The sequence below is a fragment of the Corvus brachyrhynchos genome, unplaced genomic scaffold (genome assembly GCF_000691975.1).
Source record: "Corvus brachyrhynchos isolate BGI_N302 unplaced genomic scaffold, ASM69197v1 scaffold17, whole genome shotgun sequence".
Lineage (NCBI taxonomy): Eukaryota > Metazoa > Chordata > Aves > Passeriformes > Corvidae > Corvus > Corvus brachyrhynchos.
The window spans coordinates 7,978,850-8,005,729 of record NW_008240046.1 but is presented as its reverse complement, the minus strand read 5'-3'; the positions used below and the strand labels follow the sequence as shown (position 1 = coordinate 8,005,729).

Sequence of the window (26,880 nt, the reverse complement as noted above, 5' to 3'; positions counted from 1 at the left end):
TTACTGAGATACACTGTGTGATGCCCTTTCCAAGGAATTCCAGCAGGAGTCCATTTTCAGCTCTTTGAGTTACCATGCTCTTATAAATATTTGTATTATGGCAGTGCCTGAAATGCTGGTAATCTATTAGAGCATATACATCTATGTAGCCTATCATAGAGGTACAAAAATGTGAGCTTTAGTGCTCATCATTTGTGCAGTGATAGAACAAATGTTGCTTGTGAATTTTAGTTTGGCCAAGTGCATATTATAAGGCAGTGATAAATTTTTCTTATTTACCTTCATTCCCTTCTTCCCTGCTCATGTAATGTGCAGTGGGATATGCATGTTGGTAGTATAAATCAGATTTATCTAATGAGAAAGGCTACTGTTTCTGAAATTCCTTCTCTGTATCCTCCAGAACTTGGAAGGTGCAGACAGGATCAGGTGGAGCATTAGGAAATAAAAACTTGTGATTAAGCAAGTGAACACTGCAGAAAAGTAAATCTCCACAGGAATTTTCCAGATATAATACTAGAAAAATCCCTGAAATCAAGCATTCATAATTGGTTGCTGGCTGTATATTCTGCAGTTTCCTGGTACCTGACTTGAATAACTGGATTATCATTTGCCAAAGATGTAGCCACATCTGTAGCTGAAGTACTTTGGACATATGATATATTGTGAAATTCTTAAAAAATAAACCTCAAGTGTTTTAAATTCATAGTTCTAAGCTAACCTACTACTGAGCTTAATTTTTCTTCCATGCTTCAGTTTCTACTTGTAAAAGTGGTAGACTCTACATGAATTCATCTAGACATGCAAGTTGAAGTCAGATCAAAACTCATTCTTCCCAATTCAAAGTCACATAATGAATTTGCCAGTTCATGTTCTCTTGACACAAATCCTATTTGTTTTAAATGATTATAAGTTTTAAATCACATAAATCACACTTTTGAATCCAAGTATCAGGATAAAGGACATTTAAACAGAGCACTGTTTTAACAGTACTATTTTTACATTTTCATGCAGAACTACAGGTAAAAATTTTTCTTTTCAAAAAGGGTAAACTATTTAAAATCATCATATAAGCTGCCTACAATCATGAAACAGTACCAGTTATTTTACTGGTTGCCTGGTCAAAACCCAAAAAGCAAAACAATATTCAAACATGACATGTTTGTCATTCTCCAGGATTATGGCCACCTGAAACACGACTGATGAAATTGTGATGTGCTAGAATTAATCAGTGCTTCAGATCTAATAATATGAATCCCTCACTAGTAGCTTGAAACACTGCAAAGAAAAGAAGGAAAAATAAAAGAAGGAAATGGGACAGGCAGGGAGAACAGCACCCAAACCATGCAATCCTTACTTTGCTTTACTGAATGCAGTAATGACTGCCTACAGATTACATTTTTACCTTTGAAGCTATCAAGGTCTCAAATCTGGAGACTTCAGTTATATAATTATGAACCCTGGTTTTCATTTCTTCTTTTTCACGTATTGCATCTTCAAGCTCGGTACTGACAGCCTAAAGAGATTGCAAAAAGGCAAAATTGTGCATGGCAGTAAATTAAGCACTATATAATAGCCTATCAGATTAAATTAAGTAATTGCATATGCCCTAGAATTTTTTCTATTCTACTTACAAAGCTCTTTGGGATTTGTAGGGTTCAGAAACATCCCTTGTTACCTTAGATACACCAAAGAGTTTCTAGGCAAGAAAAATCACAAAAACAATGATTATCACACCAGTTCATAAAATATGCAGCTTCCCAGATGACACACCCTACCAATCTTTGGAAAATTCAACATACTGATGTTTGGGAGATGAAATTTTTATAGCCTTAAAATTCTCTATTCCTGAGTGAAGGAAAGTTTCAAATCAATAGAAAAACAACTTTAGAACAAAAGAACATTTATTTTAAAGTAGAATTGCAAGATAAAATAACTAAATGCATTACTAAGATCATATTTAGACATCAAAAATGCACCATGGAATTTGTTTCAGATATTTGAGCTGTTAACTCTGTCCCTGTGAGGTTCAGCTCTTATCTCCCTCTGAGTACTTTAGCCCAGAGAGCCAAAATTGCAAGTAACTTTTTCTACCTCCATGATCAAATGTCAGGGAAATACAGGATACTGCCTTACTTCTTTCCCTTCCTCTTTTTGTGGTATATTAATTCATTAGTGGCAAGCTTTTCACTGTATGCCTTATTTAACATATACTGAAATCAGTCTGCTTGTCTCTGTAGTAGCCTTCCCAAACACTGGGAAAGCTTTAGTCATCACATTATGATAATATTCAATATTTCATCTTATTAGACACCTGTGAAGGGCAGGTCTAATTTCAATAATACAGCCACATATTTATATATTAAACTATAGGTTTTGCAAGAACTGTTCAAGGTCCTACATCACTTCCTTGAAACATGTTGCTATATTATACTTTCTAGCATCAGACTCAGCGTGGTTGACTTGAGGAGAATTGAAACAAATGGTTTAGTCAACAAGGCCCTGATTGTTTTTAGTGTCAGCACTTACAGTGAATTCAAACAAACATTTGTATCTCAGGATCAAAACCGTAAAAGGCATTTGAGTCTCATGAGGAGCTGCTATAGTTGTATTTGCTATACAAATTGAATGTAATGAGTTGCAACAAAATTCTGGGTTTGCTCTTCAGATCACACTCACATACCCTCTACACAGACTTTCTGATGCTTAGCCCAATAAAAGATGTTGCTTAGCCCATTAAAAGATATATCTTATATATATAATATAAAATACCCTATAAAACACTGGACATTTTCGCTGTATGTTGTCCATACAGATATTCTACAGCACAGGGACATCCATATCATGCACTTGGAGCTGGGAGGCTTTTGCTCAGCAATAACCAGCTGGTGCACAAAACCAATTCATTATTCCTCCAACTATGCAAGGGATTAACAGACTGAATGTATTTCAGGCTGTTCCAGTCATGGATCCCATGCTCATAGAATTCCAAGGAAGAAGAGAGGGAGCAATGAGGATAGCAAAGAGTGCAAATGGAGATATCCTATATAAGTCACTTAGACTTTTGAAAGAATGAGTACACTAGTGATTGGTTTAACTGAGGACCCCTGAAGAACATCTCAAGATGAAGATGTCACAAGGACAATAATGACAATAATAAAACAGTCTAACCCACTGAATCTCTCAACTATTTCTGTCTTGCAAAATTTTTATTTAACCTACATCAGCTTCAGGTAGCTCATCAGCTTCAGATAGTTCAATAAAATATTCAATGATACCCTGCGCAAAAAAGTAATTTCTCAGGACAATAAAGATTTTATTTCAACTCTAATTGTACAACTGACATAAGTACTGCCTTTATAAGCATGCACTTCACAAGGAAATGTATTTATTTTCTATGACATCAGCAGCCAAGAGGGACTTGTATACCTTCCAGCTGGAAATCTGACCATGAATACACATGAACCAACTCAGTATCCACTGGGCAATCATAACCCACTCTCCACCTGCTTTCTGGCCTGAGAAGCTACTGACTGGCCAGCTGTTAGCAAGGAAGTACATTAAGATTCTAAACTACCAGAGAACTAAGGAAAGACAAAATCATATAAAACTAATACAAATAAAAATATAAAGCTCTGCAAGCACTCAAGAGTACCTGAACAGGATCTCTACAAAAAACCACACACACCCTGCCTCTCCCCAAAAAAGCTGCAACATACAGCCGAACCTGTATATTTATATACACACAAAATACCACCTCACCATCACACCTACCTTACTAATGCAAAGACAATCCAATAAGAAAATTTCTCCAGGGAAATAGATTACACCTTTAAATTCATCATCTAAAAACCCCACACGACCTCAGCATAATGGAAAGGGAACCCCTCCTATTCTCATGGACTGTGAATCCTTATCCATTCCTGAAATCAGGAGATGAATTCAGACTATTCAGGATTATCGAACCCTAAAAGTAAGTGTTTTTGAACCCCTCTGTCTTGCAGCTGTTAAGCCCTCTTATATTTCCTCCTACAAAATTAACCTTTTCCAATTCATCACTGAAAGCAAAATTCCCGCAGAGCAACACATACAAATGGCAACTAACTTTGCCAGGACTGGAAATTAAAACCCTGCCAATACCTCCTTACAGGGAGATACAAGCCACCATTGCCAAGGCTCACAGACCACAAACATTACAATCTACATTCCAAAACATCCTAATCTCAAAATATGGCATACCTCAGTCAATAAATCCAATGATTGATGGAAACTAGATGAATGAAATTAATGAATCACTATGCACCAGAACAAATTCAGATGTGCTACCAATCTCCTTCCTCTCCCTCTCACTTTTACCTGACAATCTGATGTCTGCTTTTGGGCTTTCCTTCTCTCTCTCAATAATCACTTCCACAGATAATAAAACCCAGTTTTTACCAATTAAATACCAACTGCCAAGTGATATAACCAATTAACATAATTTCATTATATTATAAACAATAACGTCCTAGATTTATTTTATTTAGATTTCTTTTTTAATCTGAGGAAAGGTGACCAGACTGAAAGCTTGTCGATTTCTCCCCCACTGCATTGACTATATTTAAGTATCTGAAGTACTGCTTTTACAGTTTCTGCCTAGTGATTTTCAACATCCCAGTGCTCAAGAAATACCAATCATTAAACACATCAATCAAAATTGAGGATGTAGCAGTTCTGATGCAAGCAAATCATAAATGGTTTAATACAGCAGTACCATGTACTGTCTTCATACCTGGTTTTCTCTGGCCATTGTAGCCAGGTCATCTTGCAGTCGCCTGTTTTCTTTCAGAGCCATTTCCTTTACTCTTTCCATTTCTGCAAGCTCTAGCTGGGATGTATCAAGCTGGCGATGCAAGCTGGATATCTCACGGTCTCTGTTGCTCAGCATGTTCTGCATCTGGCTATCAAGTGAAAACATTATTAACGTTGTTCCTTCTTGTACTATACCACATACTGCTGAAAATAATCAGGCAAAATTCTTGCACTCTGAATGATGACAAACTGAGTCTAAATATAACATGAACTAAGTATGTAAAATGTCAATATGCAGAAATAAAATGGATTTAATCTTCAGTTTTGAAGATGTATCTGCTAAGATGTATTTTATTAGACAAAGAGCAATTACAGATACCTATGTTTATTTGTGTTTACGGTAGTGATTACGGTAATTGCATATTTATAAGCCATAAAGGAAGACAAATAATTTACACTTGAAGGACAATTATCAAAAGAGTAATGAAAAGATTAAACAAAAAATTAGAAATATAAATATGCATAAATTAAACTTTTGCATTTTTTTTTGTCACATATAGTTCATGCATCAATGTAGCAAATATTCAGTTACACTGGTCTTCAAATGTTTAAATATTGGTGTTTAAATTTTTTCTTTTAAGATGCTATAATTTAAAAAGTCATGCTTAAAAAGAGGAAAGAATGAAAGATCAGAGGAAGCCCAGCTAAAAACTACATAAATTAAGACTGTACTGGTAGCTTAAGCTAGAAGAATTAAATTGCCAATCATTAAGAGTTTGGCTCTGAATCTTACCTGGGTCAATCAATATCTAGTGGAGTGCTAGAAAGCTACTTCTTGACTAAGAGTTAGGAAACATTACCAATTTAGGGAAATGAATACAGACAAGCAATTGTTAATTATTGTTGTAACGGTTTCTCAGCAGCCTGCAATATAATTGCAGAGGAAGTGTCTTCAAAAGCTGTGTACATCTTTCTCAACACAGTACACTCCTCTACTTGACTCAAATGGAATTAACTCAGTTTCATCAAAATAACTAAAATAGCCATCTACTTTCACTTTGAAACTATCACATAAAACAAAGCCTCCAAAGAAGGCATCCTACTCTTTACTTACTCTGTTGAGGACTCCAGCTCAGAGAGAGTTAAACGTAAATGAGCAATTGTTTTTTCCTATTAAAAAAAATCAAAAGGTGTATTAGGTACTATTATATTGCAACATAACAGAATACTTCAAGTTAAAGAACTTTTAATGTAAACCTTTATTTTAATTCTTCACTAATAAGTAATTTCCAAGTTTTTTTTCTTTACCAAGAAAGGATTGTCTTGTCATCAAAAAAGATGGAAGTCAGCTATAGAATTTGTCACCTCAGGCTAGTACTTTATATCTAAATAAATGCCTGCACATGCAAAATGTGAACAAATGCTTCCTTATTTTCTTGGAGTATTTAGGGAATACAGCAACATTCATAATTAAAGTGCTACTGAGTTGGCAAATAGACTCTGCATCAGCTGGGTCCAAGCATAGCGTTTATGTGCTCTGCACAGACTTTGTCATCAAGGCAAAATGTCTCCCTGAAATGTAACTGCTTTAAAATCCCCAGGTGGAATGCAAAGTAGCATTTTTACTTTTACTGGACATACCTTGTTAGCTAAGTTGTCATCTAAGCATGCAATTCTTTCTGTTTTTTCATCTACAGTTTCTTGAAGACTGTCCTTTTCTTTGTCCAAAACACTAATTGTACTCCTCAGCACACTGACTGCTTCATCCTGTGAAGTGCTCCTCTGGTTTAAGCTATCTAAAAATAAAAGAATAAGTGCTTTCTATTTTAAAAACAGGAAATGAGCACAAAAATAATTATAGATTACCTATTATCTCCTTCAGCTTTACAATTTCTTCATGAGCTGTCTGCAGTTCATCCTTTTTGAGGGACAGTCGGTGCTGTAAATCTTCAACAGACCTCTGGAGTTGGTCATTTAAGAGCCTGGAAAATCAGTCTACAGTTGAAAGAAGTTTGGGACCTATTCCAGCTCTTCAACTTCTGCTCTTAAGCTGCTTCAAGTGCCGAAACAGTTCCATCATAACCTCCTGACAGGGCTGTATAACCAACCAGCAGCATGGGGTTGTGTCATATTAGCCCCTCCTCTCCCTTGAGGAGAGGAAGGAGTGAAGGATTGCTGAGGCCAACACCACTTGGTTGCTCTGGACCCCTCCTGCAAGTCCACTTCAACATCAATGCAAAATGGAGTAATGGAATCTTGGTGGAGCCACCATGATAACCTGAAACATTTACTTCCTCTGATTTCTGTTACTCTTCATCATGTTACTTGTATTTTTGACTCTTGCTTTATAAAGCTTCTGACATGCAGCTCTTAGCAGTGATTATCGGCCAAACCACATTTTAAGAAACAACCAAATTGACAGCTACAGTTCTGATCCTACTTTTAAAAAATAAAATGCATGAAAGATATATGAAATCATCTACCTACATTGTTGTTTTTCTTGGAAAGAAATATCAAAGTGACTTAGGAAAAAAAATCCCAACAAAACAAAACTCCAAAGTAACTAAATGGATTATTTATGAAACAGGTAAAGAAAAAATCCCTCTCAAGTGGGATCCCACAAAAGCTAGAGAAACTTTTTATTCTTAAAAAACCTCAGCAACAAAGAACACAGCATGTTTCTGAATAAAGATTACTCTCATCCAGTTCAGAGTGAAACTTTAGAGGGGAAAAAAAATGGGCAGGGGGGCAAACACAGCATTGCCACCATGCACAAAGTAAAACCAAATGCTAAAATGACTGTAGCCCTATTCCTTATCTTCTTTTTGCAGTATCAATGCTTTACACTGGAATTAAAGGAACCTAACAAGATTTTTAATTTTTATGATTGTTGTCACAGTTTTACCAGCAAATACACTAATTGTTTTACCAAGAGTCCTCTTTGTGCAATAGGGAGCATTAGATGAAAACTGCAAGGCCTGCTGCTCAGCCTCAGTTCTTCATAGTAATCCCCCAGGCGCTGGGCTGTTACAGTGTAGTACTGCTCAGGTGGGGAATGAGGGATACAACACAGACCCTGGTTTCCCTTGTAAAACACCCAAAAGATGTCATCTACAGCATTACCTACCCTGTAGTGATCTGTTACAACAACAGCTCTTATTTCCACCTCTGTTTTCAAATTTCTGCCCAGATTTATTCAATACTGTTTTCACTTTCTTTAAGCCTTTTTCTTGTTCTATGACTTTTAGGCAGCTGATGGGAGCTCTTTGCAAAACAAGTTTAAAAAATCCTGCAAGTTTAAACAGGCCTTAAAAATACACGTGGATACTTGAATCCTCCAGTTCCAAGCAAGCTGGTCAAATCCCCACAGACTCTGTGTCAGTGGATCATAAGATGTCAATCCTCAAAACTGTAAGTCCTACTGCTGCTGTTTGCAAAGGCATCTGTCTTCCTTTCAATGGTGTTTGGAAATCCTTTCAGAAATTTTCAGTTCTACTACATTCATAAGCAGAGAACATGGTTATTGAAGGAAACAATTCTAGGATGAGCCATAAAAATTATCAGTGTATCTGGTCATCAAATAAGTCCAAGAGAAGCTTGCTGTGAAAAGCTACCACAGCACTTCTACACCTACTCTTCCTTAACATACAAGCAGTACCAAGTGATTTTTAAAATATTTATAATTATAGTCTTTCCCAGGAACTCAACTCTGCTATACAGTCACAGCATAAACAAAATTATCCTAGCATCTGTGAAAGATAACCGCATTTTGTATCAGACTTACTGAAGTGAGCAAATCTCAGCTTTAAATTGAGAAGAATCATCAGAAGTCTGGGCAAGTTTACTGGACTTCAGTTTTAATTCATTTTCCAAATAGCTTATTCTTTCTTTCAGGATAGAGACTGTAGTCCTTAGTTCACACTTTTCAATCTCAAGCTGCAATTTAAAATAAATAACCAAACACATTATTATTGCAGAAAGCTATCACAACTTGGCTTTCAAATAAATTTAAGCGGAAAACAGATGATAAAATTAATTTCTGGAACAGTCTAATTTAGAAATAATAAAATCTTACTTCCTAAAAATGCACTTACTCCTTGCATATTATTCTCCAATTCTGAAATATCATGCTGCAGCTTTGATTTTTCAAGGTTTGCTGCTTCTTGATGAATCTGAGAAATACAGAATTACATGTAACGACAGACTTTTAGACTTGATCAGAGGAATTTAAGCTTCATGTTTCAGAAAATACTGCTTTACATTCTTAGATGAATGACCAAATGCAAAGCTCTCTCTGTAAAACTACAGAATATTAGCTGAAAATACATTATAACATCACTGATTTTGGTTTTGGTTGTTGGTTTAGATTTTTTTAAATAGTATATTTATATTTGGTCCCAACCAAATTAATATTTGTGAGTTGTTGTAGAGTTTACTGAGCTACAGGTTGCATGCACGTATATCTTAGTGCCCTAAGACATTTTAAATAAATTTATTCAAATAGTATTAATTACAAAATGTAAGGCACACTACAAAGCTAACTGGCCTTTCCCTAAATCTATGAAGAAACTTTTAAGATTACTTACCTGTTCCCTGACTTCTGTGCATAACTGCAGTGTAATTATTAAACAAACCCTCAGATTTCTTAGAAATACCTTAGATTAGTGTGTTTGTGAAGGTAGTTCAAAGTGGCACACATATAAAACATTGGTAGTCACCTACAAGAAGAAAGGATGGAGCTTTCTTCTGGAAACACATCTCTACCCCACTGCATGCACATGCTTTAAGCAAAGAGGTCAGATTTACTGCCACTGAATTCAGATACACAACAGGTCTTTATTTTTTTGGTAGTAAAGTCCAGCTATGGAAGCATTCATCATAGAGTCACTATTAATGTATGTTGTTTTGGGATAAGTCCATTAAAATGATTTTAAATTTCTGAATTTTCAGAACATTTTAAAAACCTCCATACATTATATTAATGACCAATAAAGAAGTCAGGGAAACAAACCCCCCTGAAATCATATGCTCTTGACTACAACCAAATAAGACATTAATGCACATTAATACCAGACATCACATGGTCATAGAACCATAGAATCATTCAAGTTGGAAAAGATTTCTAAGACATTGAGTCCAACTATTAACCCAGCACTGCCACGTTCAACACTAAACCACATCCCTAAGTGCCATGCCCACATGCTTTTTGAACATTTCCAAGGTTGGTGATTCCACCATTTTCCTGGGCTGCCTGTGAAGGTCAGATTAACAGGAAAATCATAGCATTAACAAATATTTTTTTAAAGGTCAAAAATAAAGACACTTGGATTGCAGTGAACTTGTTTCATGGTTCAGTTATGTCCCATTTAAAATAGACTCTGCTACAAAATGCAATGGTAACTAAAGATCAGCTAAAATGAAAAAGCCCATAAAGTACCCAGTTTGTAGGATAAGAACCATATGTGACTGTGACAGTGTGCTCCACCCAGCCACACTGCTTTTTTTGGGTCAAGCAATAGCCACTAGTGGCCCTCCTGATAGCTGCATCCAGTTTAAGGGAGACTCTGGAACGAGAGCTAACAGCACATAGCTAAGGGCTGGAAATCTTGCTCAGCAGCAGCTGAGGGCTAGATGAGCATGTGGCTGCTGATACGCAAATATAAGTCAATCATGTTAGTCCATGACTAGTGGATGGCCCAAGGCCCATTGAGCCCTCCTGCATGGCAGCAGGCTGCACACCAGGATCTCCAATCTCCCTTTGAGCCGGGAAGCCTCTGAAGGTTATTTGTCGAGGCAGAGACAATCCTTAGCGCATTGGGAATCAGAACACTGAAATGCTGGAATATTAGCTAAGTGATATAAAGGATGGATTGCTACAATCCTTTAGGATCCAGCCACACTCCTCTGAGGAGTTTGTAAGGCAAGAAGACCCTTCTGACCCTCATGATTCAATGGCAGGGTCTCTCTGACAGTTTTGTCTGACCTTGGTCTCTATGCAGCAAAAGTGCACCTTGCCATCAAATCTTGTTAAACCACCGTTGCATTTACCACTGAATTTTTAAAACTCATTGCCTTAAGTGAATAAAATGCATTGTTGCTTCTCGCTTGTGAGTGAAGTGCATGATTTCTTCCACAACAACAACACACAAGCATCTTCAAAGTAGTGCATACACAAAAAGTATCGTGGCTGGGCCTCCATATCTAGGTCTCACACACAAGGTGATGACACATTTGCCCTTAAATACTTTAAAGCATGTTCCTTTCCTCCAGCTCCCAGCTTGGGACTGTGTTTACAGGAAAATTTGGCAATTAATAATAATAATAATAGATAATAATATAAATTCATTGAGCTCTCTCAAATGGGTTTGAAATCAAAAGGTATTGAAAAGGGGAACTGACAAATGGCCAAACACAAACACAGCATTATTGTAGAAGCCTTCCCTATATGCCACCTCACTGTAAGCAATGAAGCTATAAAAGCTCACCTTTAATTTTTCTCCAAGACTTTCATTTTCTGCCATTAGTCTTCTAAAGTCAGTCAGTGCAATATCTCTTTCTTCTTCCACGTGACTTTGAGAAACTAAATTGTGTTTTGCTTCTCTTCTCATCCTGTTCAATTCACTCAGAGACTTCAAAAGATTATTGTTCGTTAGCATACATACATATGGACTGCAATATAACAAAATGCTGTTATTACAATAACCTATTACAGTCTTATTTTTCCCTAGATAACTAAAATGTATTCCCTTAATCACTGAGTAGCATGACAACTTACACTGTCAAAATAATCATAATTCGTTTACTGTCCCAAGTATAGCCTAACTTCACTGTTCTCTTATCAGTTAACTATTCCTTTCTTGCATTCTTGCTGTATCTTTCCACATCGTTCTCATGCATTCTACTGATTTTTTTCTGATGTTTATCATTTCCAAATGCCAGTATAATAATTTATAATGGCTTTCAAGTTAATAAACTAACTAGAATACATAATTTTATTAATTAGTAATAAAAATAGGTATGTATTTTATTAGTGTTGGTTCTATTCTACTAGGTTTTTCATTTTAAATATCCAACAGTACAACAAGTGTTAATTGGTTATTTCAATGTTAACTATAAACAATTTTTTCTTACCTGCTCATAAAGAACATTTAATCTATCTCTTTCTGCAGTCAATAATTTGACATTGGACTGAATTTCTATCACGTGTTTTTCAAATCTGTCTAACATGGACCGCAGCTCATCTCTTTCTCTGGAGATTGATTTAAGCTCTTCACTCTGAAAAGTGATCAATAAATTTATGTTAAAATTTGCTAATTAAAACATCTGGAGAACTAATACCAAAAAAGAACTCCTTCTATTAGTAATACATAAAAAATATATTCAAAATAATTTTAATTGCAAGAAAAAGCCTGGCACTGGTGGTATAATCTAAACAAGAACTAACTGTTAAAAAGAAAAAGGAAAGCAGCAAGCAGTAAGATTTCAACCTTTTTCTGCTTATTATCTAATTCTATTTATTTCAAATAAACTGATCAATAATTAATGTTACTGAAAAATGTAACATGGAAAGAAAAAGGCAAGTTCATTGGAGTCTCTCAGCTGATTTTTTGCGTTAAGAATGTAATATAGAAAACTACTACAGTCATTTAATGCCACTGAAGTTGAGAGTATATCTGATGGCTTCTTAAATGTTTCTACAGTATTTACAGTATTTTTTCCACTTGTTCGACAGGAGGAACTTCACCTTCTCTGCAGTCCTGCGGCTTGGGCTAGGCCTTCGTTTTATCATTTTCTGAAGATATTCTAACTCTCGCTTATAATAGTCTCTGTCATCTTCTAAGGTCTTTACAAATGCATCTAGACGAGATGGAGATTTGTCTCCTAGGGCAATACCACAGTCTAATCTCATTCTTTCGATTTCTAGGACAAGTTCTCGTTCTGGAAGACAAAAAAAAAAAAGACTAAAAACAACCCAACTCCATAGGAAAGTCATGAATTTCCTCAAAGACACTTGCATTTGGGATGGATTAACTCACAGTAGGCTAAACACGAGTGAGTACTGTAAGACCAGCAGAGGCCTCACAGCATCTTGGGCTGTATCAATGGAGACAGAGACAGAGGGATGTGATTATTTCCCTTTATTTAGCACTCATTAGATCACACTTACGAGACTGCTAAGGTTTGCTCCTCCTAGTACAAGAAAGATGCAGATAAATTAAGTTCAAGGCAGGCCCTGCAAGCTGTCAGGGAGCAAAATACTTGCTCTGGGGGGAACAGCTGAGGGAACTAGGTTTATTCAGCCTGGAGATGAGCTGGAGACCCAACAGCAGACTGACAGTACCAGGAGGGACTTACAGATAACATGGAGCCACTTTCTTCACAGGTGCATAGTAGGTAAATAAGGAACAGTGGCAATTAATTGCTACAAGCAATTACAAACAATACAGGGAAAAATATTTTACTCTGAGAATTGAGGAACATTAGAATGGGCTGCTTAGAGATGTTGTGGAATCTTCACCCCTGGAGGTTTTCAAGATCTAAGTGGATAGATGTCTCAAGAAACAGTCTGAATTCACTTTTCAAAAACAGAGAATAAAAAGAGTTTTGGAAATTACTTTGTATGAAACTGCCAAAGAATTAGGATAAGGATGTCCTGTGGGATCACAGTTAAAAGCTCGACTTTCAGTTCTCACATACAGAATGAAAATATCTTTCTATGACAAGAGTTTTCACTTCAATTATGACTGGAGACCTACAGTCTTCTTTTAATTTACAGCTATCAAAAGTCTTTTAGTATTATTAACTGTATGTTAACTAGATAAGTATTCTATTTCAAAAATTACAGGAAAGTAATTTCCAAGAATCTACATTTGAAGATTTACCTTTTCTTTCTAAGTTCTCTGTTTTTTCTATCAGCCTTTGCTTCTCTTGTTGAAGCTGGTTTAACAACAGCTCAAGATTCACTTTATCATCTGTTTTCCCAAGGAGTTCCTCATTCAGCCTCTCATTCTCCTTATGACATGAGCACAAATCCTGAAGTAGCAATTTTAAATTATAAAAATTATAAGTGCCAATAGAGAAATTTGGGGAAAAAAATTTAACATTTTGTTCAACTTTTGATATACAGCACTGTTTACTTCTGGTTGACCTGGATGCTTCATGCTTTAACATTTGTTGCAGGCCCTCACTGTATTTATATTATATTTTATTAAATCAAAGTAAACATTACTTTTTACACAGTTTGCAATCAGTAACAAGAAAAGCAAACCAACCAGTAGGATAGTGGGATACAAACACAGGAAAAAAAATTAACAACTAAAGCAATAAATAATTTTAACAGCATTTGGTAACAGTGTTGGTGTTAAAGTACATTACAATACAGCATCTCAGTCAATGCAACTCTGAAGCCAATCAAATGCTATTTGGCACATCTTTCCTGTGATGCACTGAAAATTAAGTAGTCTCGTATTTGCAAGTTCACTAGATAGACTGAAACAAAACCCTGTACTCAGCTAACACACAAGTTCCTATATATTCCTAAAGAAAGAGTTTATTATCAATTCTTCAAAGAATTGATAATAGTGATGTTTTTCATCTGGCCCTATGCTTTGTTTCTGAGTGAGCCAAATACTGGATACTTTTTCACATGCCATTTAAAAGACAAAGGAGTTTCTAAACATAAAGATCCTCTAGGATGTTGTAACTCATTTGTGACAAATATGATTGTGGCAAATGGAAATTATAACTTCAGAAATAAGGAAATGTACAATAAGGACATAGTCAACCATACTGTCTACAGAGATTTCTTTCAGTTTATTTTTGCAACAATATGATGTAGCTTCTCTAACTCTTTCACTCATTAATTAGTAATTCTTACAACAGAGTTTCAGAGTACTACAGAAGTTCTCTTGTTAATTGTTAAATTGATTTTTTTTTTATAATAAATGAAACAATCACATGGATGACAGCATGATAAAAATGGTACAAACAAGAACTGAAAATATTTTTACTTACTGATTTAAGCCTTGTTATTGTTTCTTGTAGATCCTGTATTTCACTGTGTTTTCTTTCAATTTCTTTCTATCAACCAAAATTAACCTATATGTTAAGAGTTACATATTCAAAATGACAACAATTCCTTTGTTACAAAAAAAGTAAGGAAGCAGACTATTTTGGTAAGAAATAAAGTATAGTTAGTTCCTTATTATAAAGTATTAAAGCTCCTACGAAGTGAAAGCACAAAAAATTTGTGGTATAAACACCTATGGTCATTTGAAGCACAACAATTAAATTAATCATTGCATGACTCCTCATAGAAAAAACCCTCCAAACATATTCATTGCTGTTGCAAATATGCATTACCTAGCAATAGCTTTAAGTATCTCAGCATTTTATTTCATACTAAGCTAATAGAAGAAGAAAGAACAGATTGACCCTCAACTAAAGTCATCTAACCTAACACAGTAAAGAGACAAAATTGTTGTGATTAATCGACTTTAAGTGAGAAATTCTGTGTGATGTTAAGAAAACTGGAAAAAAAATCTTTTTAATCTTCCTTTCAGTAGCCAATAGGTCTTGCATTGCAATTAGAAGATATAAAGCCAAATAAAATGGAGCAGATCCTTCAATCTGTGACATGTTAGTGATTACCTTTGCTTCTCCTATTTCCTTATCTGCAGTCTCAAGCACTATTTCTTTGTCTCTTTCCAACTGCTGTGCCAAGTGATCTATTTCATTCAGTTCTTGACACAGTTCTTCATTTTTATTGCTTAAATCCACTACCTCACTAGTCACATTTTGTTCAGTGTCCAAGAGATCTTCAATGCGATTTTCAAGTTCTTTGTTTTTTTGCTGAAGATACTCAATCTGAAAGACATTTTTTGTTAAAATATTAATATGCATTGTTAAACTAGGTAGCAAAAGTTCCTCCCAATCTTCTGAAATACAGTATCTCTACATCCATAGTAAAATAATGATATCTTGTTAAAAATGGCCAGATTTTCTAGTTTTAGAACTTAATGCTTATCAACCTGAAAAAGAAATACAGTTTTATGAGCTCTCTCATAGTCATGAATACTGCTATAGAAAGATAACCATACATTTCTTGTCAATGAAAGTGGTATATTGGGACTGAGGCTGAGCAAATAGTCTTGATGGTACAAAACCAGCTTCATGCAGCTCTGGGCTCACTCCCTGTATAATCAATTTGTATTCATCATGACTTACTAATTCAGGATCACTGAGCACAGCTTTACTGCTTCCAAGTCACAGCTCATTCTGTATTTTTGCAGCACTGAACCTAAGCCAACAAACTCTTCAACGTGGCTCCCATGCCACTGTACATCATGCACAGTCATACACAAAACCTCTAACTCATGTGAGAAAAGCCAGAGAATTGATGGTACAAATCCAGAGATATGCTTTACTTGATTTGTACTCCAGCTCACGTTGAAATTTTCATTCGGAGACCAGTATTGAACACATGCTAACATGCACAGTAAATACAAACACCTTTATCCTAAGCTTACCCTTTCCTCACAAGCCTGTGTTGGAGTAAAGGTGGGGACCATCTGAGATCCATGAGGAAGATTCCACACTCTTCTCATGAGAGTATCTACAGGGTTACTCCTTATCATAATTGCATACACCGTTGTTATTTTCTAAAGCATAAATGGCATGTATGCAATAACTTTCTAACCAAATAAAAGGATTTTCAAACTTGCTGAAAACTGTGTATACAAAAATTTGCTGCATCCTTTCAGATTAACATACTCCGTACAGATGTGCGTTCATGGAATTCTTTACCAAAACCTTTCTGACAGACTTTTAAAACAAGAAATGAAATTTCCTTCGACAAGAAACACTGCCACCTAAAAAAAAAGGCAAATTCAATTGATTGATTTTATATCTATAGTGATTTTTTGTAGAGCTAGAAGTTTTGTGGGGTGTTTTGGATCACCAATATTTTTAGGTTTGACTAAACAAATGAATTACCTGTAAATTCAAGTGGGAAATGAGCTTTTCATTACTTTTAGTTCTCGATTCCAGCGAGAGAACCTCATGAGAACGCCCACCATCCAATGCCAATGTTAAGCGCTCGATTTCTTTGTCTCTTATCTCAACCTTTGAGGGACAAAATCAATGCTGTAGTATCTTATACACCCTTTAATAGACCCTTTGTTTAAATAAACACACACATATTATTCAGTAAAAAGATAAGCAACTAAAAATTCAATTTCAACTTGTATATATATATTTTTTTTTTTATTCTCAGTTCTTCTGAAAAAAGTTATATCTTTGAAAGAGAAATAAATTAATCAAATACAATTTGTAAGGAAAAACTGAAACAGTTCCTACTGTTTTACATTCTTGAAGAAAACCAAACAATTTTAACTTAATGTGAAGTTAATGAATGCTGCAACTTAATTGAGACTAGCACTTAAAGTTAGGGAAAAAACTTCTAAGTAAGTTAACTCAGTGATTATTCCAGTCACTGGAAAAAAGGAAATATTGGAAGAGGAAAACCAAGATGTGAAGAAAGAAGAAATCCCTAGATTTTGAAAGAAGTAACATAAGAACATTTGATGTAATTCCATTACTTAAAGATTGTACATATCAATCCACTCTCATTAAAATATTATAAAATCTGTTGTTCATAAATTAACTATCAAAAACTTTAAAAATATAACCAGTCCGAGCAGTGAAAAAATTATCCTAAGATTTATGTAGATCAAATTACTATTTTGGACAAGTTAACACTTATGCACTAAAAAAATGTTGACAAATACTACTTATGATTGTCAAATTTAGCTTATTTAATGCAATTTCAATACACAAAATGTATCAGCACAATCACCAGACAAGTATTTTGTCATTGCTGCTGTCTCCAAAAGCAGAGGAGAGAAACTGCTCAACATAGGCAAGTTAGAATAACTGTATTTCACAAGCCCTACAAATGCCTTCCCAAGAAGGTTTTTAAAACAAAGGCCATTGCCATAGCTATGACACCCAAATAATAATAATAATATTAATAATAAAACAATAATACCACTGCTAATGATGATATAAACATACCTGTTTGCTATAATTTTTCATTCCACATTCAGATGTCTCCAGTTTTTCCTGTAGCTCTGCTACTTCTGACTGCAGTTCTTGAATTCTGAAATGTAGTACTGTATTTTTTATGTGAATTCATGGAAGAATTGTATGCACGCAATTCAATATTAGCATTTTCTCTTTGCTCCTGAACCCAAATATTTCACAAAGAAATAGTTTTGTTCATGCAAAATATTAATGCAGAAGCAGTTGTTTGAGATACTGTAGCATGTTGACCTTGCCTGGCTGCCAGTCCCTCACCCAGATGCTGTCTTACTTCCTTTCCTCAACAGGATGGGGGAGAAAAGATGAAAAAGCTCATGGGTCAAGATAAAGACAGGGAGATCATCTACCAATTACTGTTACCAGTGACAGACTCAACTGGGAGCAGATTAATTTAACTTATCAACCAAAAAGAGTAGCGAGAATTGAAGACACACCCACAGTTCAAAATTACAAAGCTCTCTGGCTCACCGATTATCAGCCACCTGCAGGAGGTCTGCGATGTAAGGGTCCTCTGGCTGAGGCACTGGGTAGGCACTGACACTTGATGGGGGCACAAGCTGGTCTATCTGCATGCGTTGACGCCTGAAAGGAATGCTTTTTTTCCTGCCACCTAAAAGCCCAAAACCAGAGGCATATTACTTGGAGTTAAAGCAAGGGAACCATCTTCTCTAATACAAAATTAATTTTCCTGTTTATTCTACTGCTTCTGAACGGGCACATTTCACCATTTTAATCCTTCTGCAGTAAGTTGATAAAATTCACATACTCTAGACAACACCATTCTTGCAGGTTAGTATCAGTTTTGTCAAAGTCCACTATTATAGTAAGGAAACACACGAAGTTTAGTACAAGTAATTTTCCCCAGTGTTTAAGATCCCAAATATTCCATAGTTCAAACTTGTTGAAGCTGTTAGTGATTTAGCTTACTAAAAAAGCTAAATCAAAACATCACAAAAGACATTTGGTTTTCACATTTAAGAACTATTTTATGACTGCACTAACCTCTGCACTGTTCAGTAATATTTTTATTCCTTCTACTCTGTTGTCATTTCAGTGAATATCATATTCTACTGCTTATCAAGCAGAGCATGCTACTAGCTTGAATAATAACATATTTAGAAAAAAGCAAAAGATAATATTATTTCCAGACAGAACATTTACTCTTCATCATATGATTAAATAAGAACATGGAATATTGGATGATGTAGTATAGAAAAATCCTAGAAGACTGGTGACCAAAGGGCAAGTATGCAGAAAGACAAACAAAAGCATAATATGTCATCTTTGAAGCAAAGGACATGAAGTGCAGAAAGGTATGGAAAAATAAAGAGGACTTTTAATTTTTCCTAGCGATCCACTGATTTCCCTTAGATGCCAAAAATATGTATATAATTCAATGACTTGGAAAAAAAAGGCAGTTTCAAAATGTCACAAAATAATTCTATCTCCCTTAGCTTGAAAAAAATTAAGGAAAAGGACACCCTGGAGAAAGACATTAACCTCAAAGTAACATCTAGAACATTTTAAGTTATCAAAAAACCCTTTAAATACTGTAAGCTTCTAGAGGGTTGGAATATTTGTAGACGTATTTTGCATCTTGCTGTGTTTAGATCTTGGTTCCAAAAATCTGAATTTCTCACTTACACATCAATTACCTGTCAAAAATATGCAAGGCTCAAACAATCTGCCTCTGACTAAATTAGATGCAGCAATAAAAAAAATAGCCATTGATTAATAGCTTTCTAGTCACATTTTAACTTAATAGTCTTCTGTTCAATCTATGTTTGCATTCAAATTTGTCCCTAACGCAAGTGATGACCTAATGAAACTTCATATAGAGAAATTACAGAATTCAGAGCCAAAACTTTCAAAGGGTAATGTTACTCTACTGGATATTTTACCACAATAACTCCTCTTACTAGAGGAAAAAATATTATGTTCTGAAGATCCAAAAAAACCCAGAAAAAAGTTGAAATATCTGTGATTATTTATACTCACCAGGTGTTTGCACCACTGCTTGCAGATTCCTCTCCTGAAGATGCTGAATTTTTTCAGTCTTGGCTTTAGTCTCTTTTTCCAGCATTTTAATTTTATGTATATATTGGTTATTCAAAAATTTCAAGTCAGATGTTTCATGTTCAACCCTCCTTAAGGAAGCTTTCAAATCTTCAAGGGAGAGAAAAGCAGTATTATCTCTCTTATTCACTATTGTTTTTCCTAGTAGCACCAAAATAAGCATAAAGAGAATCCTGTATTCTTTTTCCATAGCATAAAACTATCAAATACACATACATATGTGCATATATTTACAAACAAACACACAAAAATACGTATTTATACATGTTTTACAGATAAACACTCATTGTGGAACAAAGGCACAGTTAACAGCAGAATTTAATTTTCAATTAAAAAATACCATTTCAAGGTATTGAAAGCATATGTTAAGATTTCTAACATTCTCATGTCTTATTAAAACAATAATTTGCAGAACTTAAGTTTTTGGACAGCAAAAGAAATGTCTGAGCCTGAACCTTAATTCCTTGAAGGCACCAAATTCCATGACCACTCACACTCACTAATTAGTAGAGATACATGAATCTGCAGATCAAGGATTTAGCCACAATTTTATTTTGGCATGTAAGGATTACAAAAGTGCATCATCATTTGTATATTACCTTTAACATGACGATCAGAATGCTCTTTCAGTTTTAGTATTTCTAAATGTAGATCGTTATTTTCCCTGGTAAGTCTAGCATTCTCTGTTTTATAAGGTTCCAAAATAGTATCATAATTGCTGCATTCTTTTTCAGTTTTTCCAGAAGATAACTTTGATTTGCGCAAACTCTCAGTTGTATGAACTAAGTCACTAGGATAAAGGAATATCAGATGTCTTAGCAATGTTATCAGCCTTCACGCTGCAGATGCAAATGTTTATTATGACCTAAGAAACAAAACCTTTTCCCCAAGAGGGGGGACAAATGAGTTCAAACAAAGGCAACAAAACATTAATGTCATGTAAGAAAAACTGAAAGATAGGAACCATCTGTTTAAAAAAACAGTAAATAGGAATGAACAGGAGAAAAAATAGAAAACAGAATAGTTATAAAGCTGATAAATATCAGGAGTTTACCTCTGATAAGCATCAAAGGTAGTGATGGAGAGAGTAAATCTACCTGGCAGACACAAGAATGAGACTTAATGCTGAAGGCAGATTACTTCACATTTGCCTAGCTATGGTTCTTCCATCTGTATTACATTCTAGAGAGCAACAGAACCAGAATAGCTACATTTGTGTGTTTAGACAAATATAACTGGATTACTATGGAAATTACTATATTCCTAATAATATCAAAGCCACAAAATGGCAGATATAATAAGAAGGCAATCTGAAAATTTCATGGTTTTTCTGTTATGTGCCTTGTAAAAAGGACAGAGATAACAAATTTTAAATTCTCTAAATAAGGTCATTATAAATGGAGATGTGAATGTTTTATTTTAAGTCACAGAACAGGCAATAGTAATTATTGTTTATACAACCAGTTATAAAAGTGTCCTTTTAATCACATATCAATAGTGACTATTCTCAGCTCTTTTATGAGGTTAGAAAACTTGAATTTTCCTACACCACAGATCCTTAGAAGCAATTCTACTGAATTAAATTAAATCTTAAGATGTTACCATCACTTAAGCAAACGCATTTGACTTCATCATATTTAGTCATAAGTATGTACATACTTATGCATGTCATAATCCCGTACATACTACAGGAACTTAATGTTACCCTTGAAATAACATTGCTAGAAAATAATCCCCAGATTAAGCCTTCTTCCTTACATGTCAAAAATCAAACAATACCTACTATATGATTACTATTTTTTTAATGAATCTCCTTTTGAATACCTAAAAAGCTTTTCCACTAAAGGTAAACTCTCCACTCCCAGTGACTGCCGATAGCCCAGCTGATCCAGACGTTTCCTGAGATTAATGAACCTTCGCTCTGCATTTGTACTCATTGTAAACACACCTCCAAAGCTGCTTTTGCCACAGTCAAGAAAAACAGGACACCTGCAAAAGATTGTCGGTTACAGCATCTGCCCTTTAAAGAAGGAAAAATATAGTAAAAAGTAATGGAAAAGAACTTTTTTTTCTGTAGGAAACACAGTGCATAAGAATGTCCTTAAAATTTAAGCAAATCAGAAAAGGATGACTGCAACTGAAAAGTTTTAAACATATTTAGATATTCCTTTAAAAATAAGTATTTACCTTGGCAGTTAGTTTTCTCATTATATTTGATTTTCTTGAATCATGGTCATCATTGTATATTACACAATACAAATTGACAGATTATTCTCAAAAACTCATACTTTTTTCTTCCATATATAAATCTTACTTTCAAAGTTTGCAAGTCAGTACTTAATATAACTTATGCCAACCATTTCTAAAATCGCATAAAATATGTAAAATCTTGAAGACAGATTAACTTTGAACATCTATTTTCTATGACAAAAAACAGGAAAGATAAAAAATACTGGCATACTATAGTCATACTTGTATCGTTTTCTGGAAAATACAGTTCAAGGACGAGAGTTGGGGTTTTTTCAATTGACTGATTAATTATCTTTGTATTACTAAGTTGATCTAAAGGGGACTGGATCAGCATTACTGTGTCTGAATCCAAATGATAATTTTGGTTTTTTCAAGTACATTTGAGGCAAGAAGAAATTTTATATCATTATGTCCTTCTGAATTTAGATACAGAATGAGAAAACAAATCAAGTACTAAAGCTTATGTTTCTTAATATGTGAAAACATCTCTTCAATAGTTAGAAATATTTTTGAAAAGTAGTTATTTCTGTAAAACCTTTTCCCTCAAATGTCTTCAGAAGTTTCAGTATTAACCTATTGGCTGCAAAGACCTCAGCAGCCAAACTACCAATTCAAGGAGGTGGTGTTTGCAGGTCATACAAAAGGAACAGAATATAGAGATAATCCAAACTATCATCACAATCCTCCAGATTTTAAAAAGAAATAAATACATGCAGGTATTTGAAATTAACTATTAACAATAAAGTGAGGAAAATGTGTGTGTTTCTCTCATATCTAATGCTGGAAAGTTAAGATTTCATCTCGTTCTATTAAAACACTACAAAGAAGTCTAGCAACAGGCCTGTGGTAACCGGGTACTGCTCTGTAGATGAGAGAAAATCACCAGCCCTATAAGCACAGCATCTGTTCTGGGTACTACCAAAAATATTTGCTTGAAGAGATTCAGGATGTTGGGATATTAACTAAGCAATGGCACGGACAACGACCCCTTACATACCGTGCTGGGATGGCTGAAGGAGGAGGCAGCGCCACACTTTCCACCAGTGTGCTAAGTGGAAGTCAGTGTCCTGATGTGTAGTAAATGCTCTTCATACTCCTCTGACAGCCAAAGATTAGAGATTAAAGTGACAAGTTCTTGGTATTTCTGCATTAAAGTTGAAGATTCTGTGTTGAATTCAGGAAAAGTGTGACTGTGTTACTGTGTCTAGACTGAGTCTCAGGAATACATCTTATATTACTACAGAAGAAAACTGGTAACTCCTGAGCCCATCTTCTCTTTAAGAAGGCTTGTATCAGTTAAAAAGATTAGATTACCTTAAAATTGTTCATTAGATTTGTTTGAAATCTTGTGTTTTAGAAAGAGCAAAGATTGTTTTACTAATCAAATTGAGAAAATTTTGAAGAAGAAATATCAAGAACAAAACTGTCACAGCTTGTACGGGAATGGAGTTTTTCTGCAGTAACTGCAAAGAAAAATAAATGGACATATGTTAGCACTCCAGTAACTGTGGCTAGGAAGTACATACATAATTTAACTAAACCCCTGCAACGGGCATTTAAGGTACAGTTACCTAAACATGATCTAATATTGGGAGGTGCTGACAAACTGCTGGTTGAATCACTTTCCTTCCTAAAACCTGAAATTTATTTCATTTATTTATCATTATTGCCACTGGAATCAAACCATAAAGGGTATTATCTTACATTATTTTATATCAAAGCTACATCTGATCCACAATAATCCCAGGAAATTAATAGCTGTAGTAGTGTAAGTCCAAAAGGCATCTCCTTTCAGAAAGCTTAAAATAGATATTAAACTCTTCAAAGACAATAATTGTCATACACCCTTTGTTGGAAAGAAATTATGTGTCAGTAATTTCAGACTTCTGTCATTACAGACTACCAAAATTTAAATCTCGTATCCTAAACTTAGTCTATCACTAGTCTTACCATGACATGAAAAAGTATCTAATAACTTCTACATCAGGAAAATTTGTTTTTCTGGAAATACAAAATTAATATATGAACTGATGCATTGATTCAGTTGAATCCAAGTCCTGTCTGACACAATATCCTGTGTCTCTTGACCATTGCCACAGCAAGAATATAAAAACCTAAAAAACATGAGTGAAATCTTACTCCTACACACATCTTCTTTATATAAGCCTATAATGCAGGGACTTGAAGGGCCTAAAGTTGAACTGAAATAATTATAATAGTACCTGATAGACCTTCCTCTGAGCAGCCATAGAGACTCTTGGCTGCAGCCTTCACTATTCATATTGATTCCTAACTTACCATTTGCCTTTTTGATCGCTCTAAAGCATCGATTAGATGCATTCAGTGACACATCTCTCTGAGTGGTTGCTACCACTTTAGAGACCACAGCATGTATCACTTTGCCTTTATTAACACAGCTCCTTAATTCCTGCATCATTACTCAGTCCAGTCTTCTGGCACCCTTGGACTGCACTTAGCATGTCCACATAATGAGCAAATTTTGTCCCCCGCTGTTTAACCCATTCTTTCACATTACTGGTCAGTGTTTGTCATGGCTTAACCCCCGCTTCCAACCAAGCACTACACAGTTGGCTTGCTTACTCCCCCCACTGCCACAGGGATGGAGAGAAGATTCAGGGAGAAAAAAACCAAAGCTTGTAGATTGCCATAAGAACCGTTTAATACTTGAAACAAAACATAATCATAATAATTGGAATAAAAAGGAGAGGGAGAGAGAGAGAGATTGATAAAACCCAAGAGATACAAGAGATGCAGAATACAATTGCTCACCACCACCCGATGACTGACGCCCAGCCTGTCCCCGAACCACGTCAGTCCCACTCTGGGTAACTCCCCCAGTTTATATATTGGCCATGAAGTTCTGTGGTGTGGAATACCACTCTGGCCAGCTCAGATCAGCTGTCCTGGCTATGTTCCCCCACAGCTTTCTGTGCAGTTCCTCAATGGCACTGAGAAGTCCTTTGCTGAGAGCAAGCACTACTTAGCAACAACCAAAACACCACAGTGCTATCAACATTATTCTCATGCTGAATCCAAAACACAACATTGCACCAGCTAATAGGAAGAAAACTAATTTTATCCCAGCTGAAACCAGGACACTTTGTCTGTTTGCTCTAAAGCATAGATTAGATGCATTCACAGTGACACAACTTTCTGAGCAGTTACTGCCACTTTAGAGACCACAGCATGTATCACTTTGCCTTTATTAACACTACTCTTTAATTTTATTACTCAGTCCAGTGAAACTCCTCTGCAATCCTTGGATTGCACTTAACACATCCATATAATGAGCAAATTTTGTCCCTTCCTCTTTAACCCATTCTTTCAGATCACTAGTCAGTATTAAACAGCAGACAATCTTCTGCACATTCACTGTAAGGTAGTACTTTTCTACTCTCTTTTTTAATCACTAGCTTCTTTTCTCCATTTCTGACAGAGACCTGCTTTCTTAAGTGTTTGGTAAAGAACCTTCTCAAAAAGCTTTTTGGAAATCCAAGTTTTTTATATTATTTGCACCCAGTCAATTCAATTCAATTCAGAATATGCTTTTCTTTAAAGAAGCTTAATAGCCTTGTGAATGACAACTGAGTCCTGATGAAAGGTATGTCACATGTACTAGATGTCGGTAAGTTTGCAAAGTACTGGAAAGCACTCTCAACAACTTTGGTATTTCCCATGAGATAGGCTACATTAGCTGCATAACTAGTTCACACCATTCATCATCTAAATATTTCCTGCAATTTAGTGCTGCTGTGAAGAAAATCAAATTTCCATTTTCAATGAAAAATAGAAAAGAGAAAATTGAATGGTACTTTAAATGAGGCATTTCCTAAACCAGATTTATTAATATGTCTAAATCTCTCAGTTGCTCGCTGAAGATTACTCAGAGCCAACAGCCTCATTTTTTGTTCCCCCTTTGCTCATGAAGACTGCTAGAGGTGACAACATTCACATGCTGCATTTTATGACATGCCTGGATGGCTGTGAGCAGTCTTTTGAAGATACAGATGTTTATGAAATAGACATATGTAGCACCTAAGAACTGTTTCCTATTGTTTTAAGTCACCAATGTCTAAAATTGAACCTTGAGGTGAAAGATGGGCAATAGTGGAGCCAACTGCTCTAGGCTTTAAGTAGAGAATCAGCTGGCATAAAATTGTGTGAAAGAAGCAATGCTTATAGGTATTAGATTAGCTATTAAAGGTAGAATGCAAAACAGAAAATGTTTAGCAGACTAAGCCCTCCTTTCATTCTGAGAACAATGCAGCAAAATTGATGGTGAGTGAAGGTTACTAACTGCTGCAGATGCAACACTTGTGTTTTCAGTAAGAAAATGTAATAATACAAAAGCAGAGCAAAGATGGATCTTGGCCATGGACGAATGCAGTTTTTCATTCAACAGAACTTACACGTTAAAGGGTTTTTTCCTTTTTGTTCACATCCTGTTCGCTCAGGTACCAAAGGCAGTGGTACCAAACATTTGACTACTGCAGCGCCTTAATACGTGGCTCTGTACAGCTGAGGGCTGTGCCGTGACCCGCAGCTGCTCTAACAACATGTTCAAGATACACCCAGTGAGCCAGCACCTGCTTTAGGAAAGTTTGCTCCCAACTGGATTTGCTGGGAGTTCATTTCTGACTAAGA

General features: G+C 35.3%; 1 protein-coding gene across 7 annotated transcripts in view; it reads right to left on the bottom strand.

The window, feature by feature from the left end:
• The window catches only part of CEP135 (centrosomal protein 135), a 33,216-nt gene extending 9,514 nt beyond the window's left edge, over positions 1 to 23,702 (bottom strand). For 2 of the 7 annotated variants that reach the window (XM_017744636.1, XM_017744639.1), the window contains exons 1-20: positions 23,213 to 23,702; positions 21,790 to 21,954; positions 20,565 to 20,755; positions 19,888 to 20,055; positions 18,358 to 18,499; positions 17,863 to 17,947; positions 16,783 to 16,911; positions 15,439 to 15,654; positions 14,803 to 14,868; positions 13,671 to 13,821; positions 12,533 to 12,726; positions 11,920 to 12,063; positions 11,274 to 11,417; positions 8,883 to 8,960; positions 8,573 to 8,724; positions 6,655 to 6,770; positions 6,430 to 6,584; positions 5,903 to 5,958; positions 4,769 to 4,937; positions 1,403 to 1,513 (exon numbers count right to left, since the gene is read on the bottom strand). In XM_017744636.1, the coding sequence (XP_017600125.1) occupies positions 1,403 to 1,513; positions 4,769 to 4,937; positions 5,903 to 5,958; positions 6,430 to 6,584; positions 6,655 to 6,770; positions 8,573 to 8,724; positions 8,883 to 8,960; positions 11,274 to 11,417; positions 11,920 to 12,063; positions 12,533 to 12,726; positions 13,671 to 13,821; positions 14,803 to 14,868; positions 15,439 to 15,654; positions 16,783 to 16,911; positions 17,863 to 17,947; positions 18,358 to 18,499; positions 19,888 to 20,055; positions 20,565 to 20,755; positions 21,790 to 21,902 (2,580 nt within the window). In that variant the 5' untranslated portion in view covers positions 21,903 to 21,954; positions 23,213 to 23,702. Of the gene's footprint in view, positions 1 to 1,402; positions 1,514 to 4,768; positions 4,938 to 5,902; positions 5,959 to 6,429; positions 6,585 to 6,654; positions 6,771 to 8,572; positions 8,725 to 8,882; positions 8,961 to 11,273; positions 11,418 to 11,919; positions 12,064 to 12,532; positions 12,727 to 13,670; positions 13,822 to 14,802; positions 14,869 to 15,438; positions 15,655 to 16,316; positions 16,631 to 16,782; positions 16,912 to 17,862; positions 17,948 to 18,357; positions 18,500 to 19,887; positions 20,056 to 20,564; positions 20,756 to 21,789; positions 21,955 to 23,212 lie in introns of those variants that run through there. The other 5 variants (XM_017744635.1, XM_017744637.1, XM_017744638.1 and 2 more) reach the window with 5 other exon arrangements.
• Between the last annotated feature and the right edge of the window lie 3,178 nt (positions 23,703 to 26,880).